Source organism: Mustela putorius, unplaced genomic scaffold, assembly GCF_011764305.1.
Source record: "Mustela putorius furo isolate JIRA1106 unplaced genomic scaffold, ASM1176430v1.1 tig00003932_pilon_pilon_pilon:0A:0A, whole genome shotgun sequence".
In the NCBI taxonomy this organism is placed as follows: Eukaryota; Metazoa; Chordata; class Mammalia; order Carnivora; family Mustelidae; genus Mustela; species Mustela putorius.
Window position 1 is genome coordinate 246,178 of NW_025422077.1, and position 11,684 is coordinate 257,861.

The 11,684-nt window shown below is 41.7% G+C and overlaps 1 protein-coding gene across 1 annotated transcript; it reads left to right on the forward strand.

Annotated features, from left to right (window-relative positions):
• Nucleotides 1–1,880: 1,880 nt before the first annotated feature.
• SPCS3 (signal peptidase complex subunit 3) lies at nt 1,881–11,329 on the forward strand. The gene is made up of 5 exons (XM_004775566.3): nt 1,881–2,162; nt 3,725–3,798; nt 5,934–6,010; nt 9,351–9,466; nt 10,546–11,329. The coding sequence occupies exons 1-5, from the start codon at nt 2,020–2,022 to the stop codon at nt 10,676–10,678; spliced, it is 543 nt and encodes a 180-aa protein (XP_004775623.1). The 5' UTR covers nt 1,881–2,019; the 3' UTR covers nt 10,679–11,329.
• The last annotated feature ends 355 nt before the right edge of the window (nt 11,330–11,684 follow it).

The following is an 11,684-nucleotide window of genomic DNA, read 5'->3' on the forward strand; positions in this document are numbered from 1 at the left end:
TGCCATTCCAAACTTCCAGAAGGAAAGCAGGTGTTTGGCATAAACCACATTGTTTCAATTAACAGTTTCGGTGCAGGGAGTCACTTTAATCATTTAGGAAAAGTTTTATATCAGTGCAGGGAACTGTTTATTGCCAATTTCCTAGGGCCTGGGGGCGACAGTGAACACCGTGCTGTTGTGGGCAAACTGGCTCTTCGCCTTCTTGCTGAGCGCTGGGTGTGAAAGTGGAACTCGCCTTCGGCTGCTTCATCAGCCCTGCCTTCAGAGGCAGGATGCCGAAGGGCAAATCTTGCAAGCAGGTACCTCTAAGGATAGAAGTCTCAGACTTGTTATGTTAACCCTTCTACACAGTTCCCTTAACTATTTTCCCCTTTTATTTCCATTCCAGATACAGCTGGCTCTGTTTGCCAATGGGTATCTAGAAACATTTCTAGAATAAGGGTTATTTAGTGCTCGCTTTGGCAGCACATATACTAGAATAAGGGTTATTCAAATGAGTTAAGGAAGGAAATAAACCTCACCAGGCATGGCCTGAATTTTCAGATCTTACTTATCCTAGAGCTTCAGTGGTCTGAATGTATTATAATAGGGTAATTCCCCAAAGCCAACCTTGAGGCTGATTACTCAGGTGGGACTAGCATGCCCAGGATGTATGTGGGTTCTCCAGTGACCAGATGTTTACCATGGCCATGTACAAGATATAGTTTCAACCATGCATCTCTGAGTGAATTGGAGGAGGCCAGAAAGAGCAAGGATAATTAGGTTCTTCAACTAAGAAAATGCCAAAAGCTTCACTAACATTTTCTCACTTTCCTACAAGCATAGGGTCTAGGTGATGTGAGCAGAGAAGTTGGACATTAACTGCCTAAACCATTAGAAGAATCTCAGCAAATTTGGATGTCTTTGATTGTCTAGGGAACACGGAAGGGCCCCCTTGATCTTCATTTTCCTTGGGAGAGTGTGGTATAGATCCTCAGGAACCAACGGCCCCTGGTATAATTTCTGATAACCCTCAAGGATGGTCAGTGGACTAGTCTGGCATGTCATGAGGAACAGGCAGCAGTCACCAAATGAGCTACCTTTTCATGCAGGCAAATAGTCAAGTACACAGGAGGACCAAAGGCATTGGACTGAATGGCCAGATTCAAAAAGTAAGTCTGAAGACAGGAGGGCCCAGGGAATAAAGAACCAGAGTGCAAAGCCAAGATGTGAGGCCACCATGTGTTGACGGCTTGCTAATTTAAAACTTTTCTACATTGTGCTGTATAGCAATTCCATAGCAATTATCTCCTTTGATCCTAAAAACCCAGTGCAACCATTCTTTTAGTTATTGGAAATGCCCCATTAAATGCAAATATTCAAAATTGGTAGCATCAATTTTAAAATAGGTTTAGTCTGTAGTTGGAAGGCGAAGCATTAGTAGGAACTGGACTAAGGCTGGACGTGGAAAGTAAAGGAAAGGCAAACTGGTTTTGGGGACCTGGAAGGCCTTTCTCCCTGCCCCATACATACCCTCCAAAAAACTGTTCCAACTTTGACCAGATTTGACAAAGGGAAAGAGTTTTGTGAAGTGCTGCTTCCATATGCGACGCCTCAGAATACATTCCAAACTACCTGGCCTTGCTGCCGGATTTAAGTGCAAATTAATAAGACAGTAGCGCTGAAGAAGCCTCGGGGCTGACCACCATGCTGAAGGACCAAGAAACGGGGGTAGGCGAACCAGGGGGCCCGGAGGAGAGGAAGCGAAGGCAGGGGGCGGGCCTTCCGCGGAGAAACCCCACCCCTCCTTGCTCGTCGCTGATTGGTGGCGGCGATAGGCCGGGAGGGTGGGTGTGTCCGGGGAGGCGGGTGCGCGCGCGCTCGCCGGCGTTGGAGGAACCGGAAAGGAGGCGGGGCCGCGGCGGCGCGCGCTCCCGGGACGCGCGCGGCGCAGGCGGCGCGGATCGCAGGGAGCCGGTCCGGGGCCGGAGCGGGGTCCCTGGTGTGCGTGCGGAACGGGACTCCGGGGAGACGGTCGCGATGAACACGGTGCTGTCGCGGGCGAACTCGCTGTTCGCCTTCTCGCTGAGCGTGATGGCGGCGCTCACCTTCGGCTGCTTCATCACCACTGCCTTCAAAGACAGGAGCGTCCCGGTGCGGCTGCACGTCTCGCGGATCATGCTGTGAGTGCGGCGGAGGCCCGGCCGGCGGGGCGGGGCGCCTGGACCGGGCCGGGGTGGGCACCGAGGCCGGGCCGCCGCGGGCAGGGCGTCCGCGCCGCCCCGGGGGACCCCCTCCCCCCGCCCCGCCGCTCCTCCGCGGCCGGCGCCCCCGAGGACGGACGCCCGGGTGGACGTCGCGGCTTCTCGGCCTCCCCTCGAACTCCCACCCCTCCGCCGCGAATTCCCGGGCTTGCTCTTAAATTTTAATTTTGAGTGTTCCTCAGGCCGGTGCCTCGGCTTCCTTCCTGTTCCTCACTTCCCCCGCCCGCGCCGGCCAATGAGGGAGCAACACAACAGCGGAGCCGCGCCGCCGCCCGCCCGCCGGCTCCCGGGCCGGCTCCCGGCTCCGCTCCCCGCTCCCGGCTCCCCGCTCCCCGCTCCCCGCCGGCCGCCGCGCCTCGGCGCTGCCCTCTCAGACCGGACTCGGCCCCGCGTGCGGGCCTTCCGCGGTTCTCGCCCGGCCGCCTTCGCGGGGGTGTGGGGGCTGCCTCCCTCGGGGGCTCTGCCTTCTGGGGGCGCTGCCTCTTTCCGGGCGGCGCGGACTCGCAGCCGCTTTGAAGTTGGCGGGAGCCGGTGCGGTGCGCCGAGAGCCTGCGACAGCCCCGCGCTCGGGTCCCGCGGCCGGTTGAAGAGTCTGCGAAAATGCCCCAAATGGGATTTATTTCAGAATGACGTTGTCATGTCCATGTGCCGGTTTAATGTTGCCTCGATAATGTGTGTTCGCCGGCACAGTTTTTGATACGTAGGTGGGTTTTTTTTCCCCCTTTTTCTTCTCCCCCACCTCCCGGTTCTCACATCTCTGTTCCATCTCGCGTCAGGGTCACTCGTTCTTCAGCCGTAGTTTTCTAGATGCCTTCGTCGGAGTCTCCGGCGAGCCAGTCACCGAAGAGCTCCTCTGCTGTGCAACGCGCTTCCAGATGCCGCCCCCGCCCTGCACACCTTTCCCCCTCCTGCTGCTCGCGGGGTACCGGGTTTTAGATTCCAGCAGACGCCGGCACTTTTTGCTGTTGTTAATCTAGAGCAAGTTTCTTAGCGTCCTGGGCCTTAATTTCCTTTTAAAAATAGAAATAATACCCAAGTCGTAGGCTTGTTGTGAGGATTATTTGAGATAATTACGAAAAATTCACTGTTGGGCCTCCCAGACACACAGGAAGCACTCGGTCAACACAGCAGCACTTCCCATTCATCTTAATTTTCCCGCACCCCTGTAGTCCCCTGTGGCCTTCTGCCCCGCCACCAGACTCCCTGACAGCAGGTGTTCACTCTCCCTTGGAGCAGTTTTCACACTCTGCCCCCCATTTTGCTGGGGATTCTCTTTTAAGGTTTATGCTGTAGCTACAGACCTAATTTTTATACAGGATTAAAAGTTTTATCCTCTTTTCCCACTTGTAAGTTTCTCTGATTTTTTACTTCTTGCTGTTCCACCTGTGCCTCCAAGCTCCTGTGTTTCACTTTAAGGAACTGAGTGAATTGTATGTGCTGTTATGTGTGAAGAATGGTAAAACTTTTGTCTTTATTTTTAGAAAAAATGTAGAAGACTTCACTGGACCTAGAGAAAGAAGTGATCTGGGATTCATTACATTTGATATAACTGCTGATATCCTTTAAGAAAATATTTTATTGCCTTCTCTGTACTGGTATAATGATATACGTGTTGTTTAGTGATTTGGGGGGAGGTACAGTAGTCTCACTATCCCCTGAATCAGTCAGACTTTAGAAGTTTCTATAGGTGTATTTCCATTAGTAAAATAGTTTTAATATCTCCTCATTCACACTTGAGAAAATTTATTTATGGATTCTTCAGTTATTATTTTGTGAACAGATTTTAAAACTTTTCACAGAAACGTTAAACAGATTGAAAGCTTGAAGAGAGTTTCAATATTTCTTCTTTTTTTTTTTTTTTTAAATATTTTATTTATTTATTTGACAGACAGAGATCACAAATAGGCAGAGAGGCAGGCAGAGAGAGAGGGGGAAGCAGGCTCCCTGCTGAGCAGAGAGCCCGATGTGGGGCTTGATCCCAGGACCCTGGGATCATGACCTGAGCCGAAAGCAGAGGCTTTAACCCACTGAGCCACCCAGGCACCCCTGAATATTTCAGAAAGAAAAAAATAGAATCAGGTCGATTGGATTATAGAAAGAGAACTGTTAGCAGTGCTCAGCCTTCCTAGATTGATTATTTTATGTACAATCCCAAGTAATATATCCATATTTCATGATAGCAGAGAGAAACATATGTTAAAAAAGTTAATTGTCATCTGTTAAGGTTTAGAAGTTCATTATCAGTATGGTTATTTGCAAACCATATTAGAATTTTGCCGTTATGGTTTTTTTAATAAGTACTTTTATAATGAGAGTCAAGAGAAATCTTAACGTTTATAAGAGTTACTTTAAAATGGGAATGATTTAATCTTTTTCTTTTGAATTTCCACCATTTGATAACTGTCCATTTTGGCCAATGTAATCTTTTATGGTCTTAGATTAATATGTTGGCAGCATTGTTCTCTGCCATGCCGTCTGATCACACCTACCTTTTTAAGACCTCAGGATTAAAATTGGCTATGGTGATTGCACTGTCCGGACTTCTGTAAAGCCACTGTCTCAACAGTCGGAGCAGATGACGAACCCGGGGAGTTTACCTGATAGGGCTCTTGACTGCCATGGAATTACTTTAACTTGATTTTTTAGAAATAAGTGTTGGGTTTAGAAGTAGACTAGAAATTAGTTCTCTAGGCACTTTGTGAGGAGATAGTGTAACTGTCAGAAGAGGCCTGTGGGAAACTTGGTATATCAGCTTTTAAGTTTTTGTGTCATTTTAAAACAGTCTGGTAAGAGGGAGTTTGGATCTCTTCCATAAAGTAACTTTATCTGGAGAATTACAGTGAAATTTCCTGACATCTCAATTATTGTACTTATATATTCTCAATCTCATCATTTGTAGTTTTTCTTAATGCTGCTGCTAAAACTTGAAATTGGGCCTTTTTTTTGTAAAGAGCTATTCTTAGACTTCAGTTCTAAAAGCAGAGTATAATGACCATGTTGCTGTCAGTATGTATAAAGGCGTGTAATAAAATGACTTAGCCATTTACATATGATACTTAATAAAATCCAGACACTTAATTTATTTCATTTTGCAGTAACACCAGTCTTGTAATTAATCATTGTGAATATTTTTTTGCACTCTGGTAAGCTGAGGAAATCGGATTGACGTTCAGCTGCATATTCTTACCAAAGCACTTTGTGGACTGAGACATTTTGATCTCCGTTGGCATGGGCTCAAAAGCAACATGAACATTTATTATATTTCGTTTAATTACATGAGCTGATTCATGTTTGTCTGTCAGTAAATTTAAACTATGATGATTGGTTATACTTTAGAACTTCCGTGGAATTGAATATGCATCAAAGATTAAATCTTCTTTCTTTTAGACTTGGCTAATGTTACAGAAAGCTAAATTTTGTATTGTTCTATTACTTTCTTATTAAATCATAGTTAGAGGCACAGGGGAATGATGCTAATAATCTCACTGACACATATTTTTTTATTTTGAAATGAGATTTTATAATCTATTTGTCTTTTTTGTGTTTTTATTAAACTAGTGTCTCAGTATGTTTCTGAGCCACCTCTCTTTTTTCTATTTTAGTATTATTATTGCTGTGGATAATTAAGAATAAGATTGATTTAGAAGTTGTTTGCTGCTTTACGATTTTTATGTTCCTTAATATGTTTACATCTAGAGAATATATTTGATTGGAATGTTAAGCAATTGTTTCTTTATTTATCAGCAGAATATTCAACTAAAAATAATGTAAGTATATATATATAGAGAGAGAGATGTATTTTAATAATCCTTAAAATCTCATTCTTTATGAAAGGATATAAATCTTACATATTCAAAATATCTGACATGAGTCGTTCAGTAAAAATCCTAAGCCTCTGGAGAGGTGACTACTAAGAAAACATCTCTTTTGGTTGGTAGCCTTTTATTTTTTCTGTTACTATAGCTGTCTAGTATTCTTGTCCCCAGAATGCGGTGCATGCAGGGTAATCTGTAGGTATATAAGGAACATCATTAAGAGCTACTATTTCTTCCCTTATAGAGTTAGGAGGACTTGCTAGTTTTTCAGTTCATTAACTTTTCACTTGATGTTAAGATGGAGTGGCAACTGCTAAGCTCCTGATCTGTACTGGAAACGAGTACTCTAGCTATGTGTTTTTTGTTTAAAAATAAAAGGGAAAGAAGCCAAACTGTATGAGTACTTGCAATATGGACTGACGTTCATATGCTCAGCTCCGTGGTCAGACAGTCGCATGTCTCCGACAGCATGCAGGTTCTCCAGGGGTAGAGGAGGAATTCTGCAGGGCAGAATGGTTGACTGTTCTGCATGCAATTTATTTGTTCAAGTTCAGCGGTTTATAAAGTTGTACAGTATAATCCAGTTCAGTGGGTGATGTTACATAGTTTTAAATAAACAAATCTCACAAAATGGAAAAACGGCTTAAAAACATTCCTGCAGAGAAGTTACACACTGAAAATAACACAAATGGTTCAACCACATGTAAGCAGCGGGAACACAGCAGAGCTGATGTGTGTGTTCCTCTTTGGAGGTGCTCGGCCACATTAATGGGTTAGAAAAAGAGAGAACCTAGAGAGATCTAATACAAAGTTGTCTGAGAAACATTGGTCAAGAATATTATTAGAAATGCAAATTTATGTTCATTATCAGTGGTGATATATCGTCTAATGGCAATAGTGATGTGTACTATGTGCAGAATTTGTAAATAAATGCTTATTTTGGATTTGTGCTCAAAATAATTTGAGCTCAAATCTTTCGGTACCATTTCCAGTGATAAGCTCAGAAAGGCTGTTGAATTAGGAGTGTACTAAGAAATGGGGAAGTGGAGTTGCGGTGCGAGTATCGAATTTTTTAAGATGAAGTATTCTTTTCATAGCTTTGGAGAAAAGATGGCAAGATGCTTGAATCAACAAAATCTGTGACCTGTGTTTACAACTCTCATTATCCATATATGTAATAAAAAACTATAAAGATAACACATTTTTTTAATCCTATCAGGTTATTTTAAAATCTGCCTAAATATTTGTATTTTTGTTTTGATGTGAGCTGTTCTAATCATCTTACTAAGCCGTATAGCTATAATTAACATCTCCATCTGTTGAGAAATATCTTCCTTTGCTTTGGAATTATATGGGATTCACCAGTTTCAGGATTTAAAAGTAGTCTTTTTAATCATAAACTAGAGCTTATAGAAGTTTTGTCATTAAAAGCTACTAAACTATTAGAATAAAACACTTAAAATTATTAATTTGTGATTGAAATTTATTGGTTCAGTCTGATTTAGAGCTTTTGTTGCAGATGAGAGGAAGGACTGAATTTTTTTTTTTTTTTTTAGATTTTATTTATTTATTTGATAGAGCAAGAGACACAAGCAAGGGAGAGCAGTAGAGAGAGAGGGAGAGGGAGAAGCAGGCTCCCCACTGAGCAGGGAGCCTGATGCGGGGCTCAATCCCAGGACTCTGGGATCATGACCTGAGCTGAAGGCAGTTGCTTAACCAACTGAGCCACCCAGGCACCCCAGAAGGACTGAGATTTTTATATAGGATGTTGCTAAAACAGAAATCCCTGAAAGTGTTAAGTGAGTGATTGTGATAAATGAATTAAAATATGATGGTGAAATCCATGGAATTACAATATGCTTCTGTGTTGTTTTCACTCTCATGTTTGTTATCAGCGTAGTCTAGAGGTGATTTGTAGTTAGAGATGAGTCTACTTCTGTATTTTATTGGAACTATGTTCACTTTCAAGGGATGAAAAATTAACTTTATCTGCTGATTGGCTTGATCAGTTAACTGGAATTTTTAGTACTTCAATTCATTTTACATTCATTTTGATTGAGCATGTCTTTTATGCCAAATATTTTGTTAGGCCCTAGGATTACTGGATTGTGTAGGTTTTGAACCCTGCCCTTGAGAGTCAACAAAATGTTAGAACATATAGAAAAAGCTATTCTGAAGGTAAGAGTAATGACTGTATACACACATATCATTCTATAGCTCTCAACAGATTATTTGAATTAATATGTTAACCTTCTTGGTGACATGTATATCTAAATTATATTCATAATTCTGGTTTACCTCAGTGTGACTAGTAAGTTAATACAACTGGGAACTTAACAGATCGTTCCTTTGGTGAAGGAATAAATGTGCATTAAAGTCATTTCACTTTGGCATATCTTAGATTATATATTCTTCAGGCTTGATGTTTCTGTTTTATGCTAGAAAAAGGCTTTGTGGTGAAGATTTGAACCTTCTTAGAAATAATGTCCACATTTCTTTTCAGCGAATGTAGTCACCACACGCTGAGCAACTGACCTTCCAGGCTAAATAGTAATGGATGATAGCTTACTAAGAACAGATTTCTTGGGTTTAATAGCGGTCACAGATGTGTTTTCTCTGCACTTTATGCCCCTCATTTTCCAAACAGAACTTGGTTTTGATGTGTCAGAATAGCGGATTAAAAGAATTGATTTCTAGAACATTCGATAATAAAACAATGATGTGTCTATGATTAATGTAAAGAAGACTTCATTTCTTTAGTGATTCCTTGGTAATGTTAAGACCTTGGAGATACATAGATATTCCTGACCTAATCTGGCAGCAGAGACCTGTGTGAGGAGCATGGTGGAGCAGGAGTAGCTGTCTCAGTTTCCCGACACTTTTCAGAGTCCATACTGGGCTGGAAGGTCTCAGAAATTTTACAGGGAAAAGTGATTTAGGAGTATGCTTGCTTGCTTTCCGATGATTCTAATCCCTCTGTTTCTCCAAGGGCCCCACTCTGGAGTGCACATGAGTCTAAATAAAACCTTAGAGTAAGCTTTGAGGGCCCTAAGTAATACAGTTGTTTTAGCAAAAGCAGTGATTTGCTTTAGGGAAATTTTTTGTCCCAGAAAAGTTCAACTTCTTGTATCTATCCACTTGTTATTTTGTTATGTTCTAAGATTTTAGCAATTCCCTGAAAATGTGTATTCATTAATGTAAATTAAAGTATTTGCATAGCACTGCTTTTAATTTGAAGTGACAGAGTTGTAAGTTCTGATGAGTTATCTAATTAATTCTCATTTTAATGTAGGCTCTGAACCAAGTTGTCCTTTGGGACAAGATTGTTCTGCGAGGTGATAATCCAAAGCTGCTGTTGAAAGATATGAAAACAAAATATTTTTTCTTTGACGATGGAAATGGCCTCAAGTGAGCAGTTCTTTGTCATTCTTTTTTTTTTTTTTTTTTAAAGGTTTTATTTATTTATTTGACAGAGATTGCAAGTAGACAGAGAGGCAGGCAGAGAGAGAGAAGGAAGCAGGCTATGCGGGGCTTGATCCCAGGACCCTGGGATCATGACCTGAGCCAAAGGCAGAGGCTTTAACCCACTGAGCCACCCAGGCGCCCTGGTTCTTTGTCATTCTTTACATGTAATTAAATATGTGGGGGAGAGAATTATATAATGTACTTTTGTTTTTAAGAAAGTGATTAGAGGGTAAAAAGGGGAAAGTTGAGAGAAAATAAATACAGATCTGATCTGGAAAATTGGGTAGAAACACTGCCACAGACATGGGTCTAAGATGAGCACTGAGTTCTTGTGCGGTAAGTGAAATGGCTCAGTCGTACTGAGAAAGGCCCTTAGCTGTTTCTGCTGTGACCTTTGCAGGGGGCCCTTCAAGAGGAGGTAGTGTGTGTGTCCAGGATTGACACTGAGGGTTCCAGCTGTGCTTACCTTCTCTGAACCCCCTTTCCTTTGATGCACAGGGAAAGAATTAGAATAACTGAGATTTTGGGTCATTTTAGCTCGTAAGCTCTGTGAGTAAACACTGGAAAGGAATTTAGGAGAGAGCTCTTGTAACCAGACCTCAGGTTTTGCAGATGAAAAATTGGAGCCATGAGTGATGATTTGTTCACAGTCTAGACAAGGAGAGAATTCGATTTCAAATCCTCGCCTTCTGATATCTAGCTCAAATCTCTTTCTATATTCTCGCTCTGTTTTACTCAATTAAGCTTTATGACCCATAGCTCTAATAACTGGCACTCACAAGAAGTGAGTGAGTTTAGTTAGGTCATTATGGGATGCCTGCAGAAAACCAGTGCTGGTTTTCCAGCGTCGTTCCTGGATTTCAAAGATTTGAAAGGACTTCTGTTGGTAGATTAGGATTCCGGCTACAAATAGCTGGTTATGAAGTATTTGAACCCCAGTGCTTGAACTAAAAATGTTTTTTGTTGAACTAAAAATGTTTCTGCTGACATCTAATAAAAATGTTTATTCTGTCTTTTTATAGGGGAAACAGGAATGTCACTTTAACCCTCTCTTGGAACGTTGTACCAAATGCTGGAATTCTACCTCTTGTGACAGGATCAGGTCACGTATCTGTCCCATTTCCAGATACATATGAAATAACGAAGAGTTATTAAATTATTCTGAATTTGAAACAACATATTTTTATACTTAATGAGTCATATCTTCTTTTTCTCTTCCCTTGCATCTTCATTTGGTTGTTCCTTTTCTTTTTTTACGGGGGGTGGTTTAAGAACTAACATCAAAGGCGTAGTTGAAGGGGAAAGGTTAATGTGCTACTTAATTTTACAAGCAAAACACACACAAAAAAGGCCACCAGAATATTATAAAAATATAAAAACAAGACAACTACACAATAAAGATTTGTAAAAAATTTATGTTTGAGGTATTCCCTGTATGTCCATGGTTCCTTACGGAATATACAGTGAGCATGAAGGGTAGTTAAGACTTTCAGGTGCCTGTGGAGTTAGAAGAACTGTATTTTATGCCTCGCATTCATGCAGGTTCACATTGGATGTGATGCAGAAGTGGACATTCTCTTTTTAGGTTATGTTGCATTACCAGAAAAATTAAAATGGTTATTTGTAAGACACCTGGTTTACAAAATAGCCAGAAGTGATGAAATTGTATTCCGTTTGTCTCTGGAATGCCCCATATGCTTGTTTTCCTTACAGCTGACTAGCAACTTCCTCCACTTAAAGACTAAATACCTCTTTATATGCTGTAAATCATTCTAACTCATTTTAAAGTCTCTTAAGTCAACCAAATATGTGTGTCTCAGTGCTTTCTCTAAAAATGTTCCTTTGTATTATATCTTTGTGTGAATTTTTAGCATTGCCATTGAAAGTTGAAAATGTTTGCATGGTTTACCTTCTGAGTTATGTTTGTTCTTGTGAGCATGCCTAGTGCCATGAGTGGTAGTTATTTAAAAGTTTCTAGGTCCACATTTTAATAATTATTGGGGTAATAATATTTATTGGTGCGCTTTTCCACTTCGAAGCACTCTCCTGTATTTTTACTGTGTGTTATCCTCGATGATCTAACGAGGTAAGTAGTACAGATGTTAGCTCTTTGCAGATGAAGAAACTGAAACCCGGAAGTTTATTGAATCGCTTTGAGGAT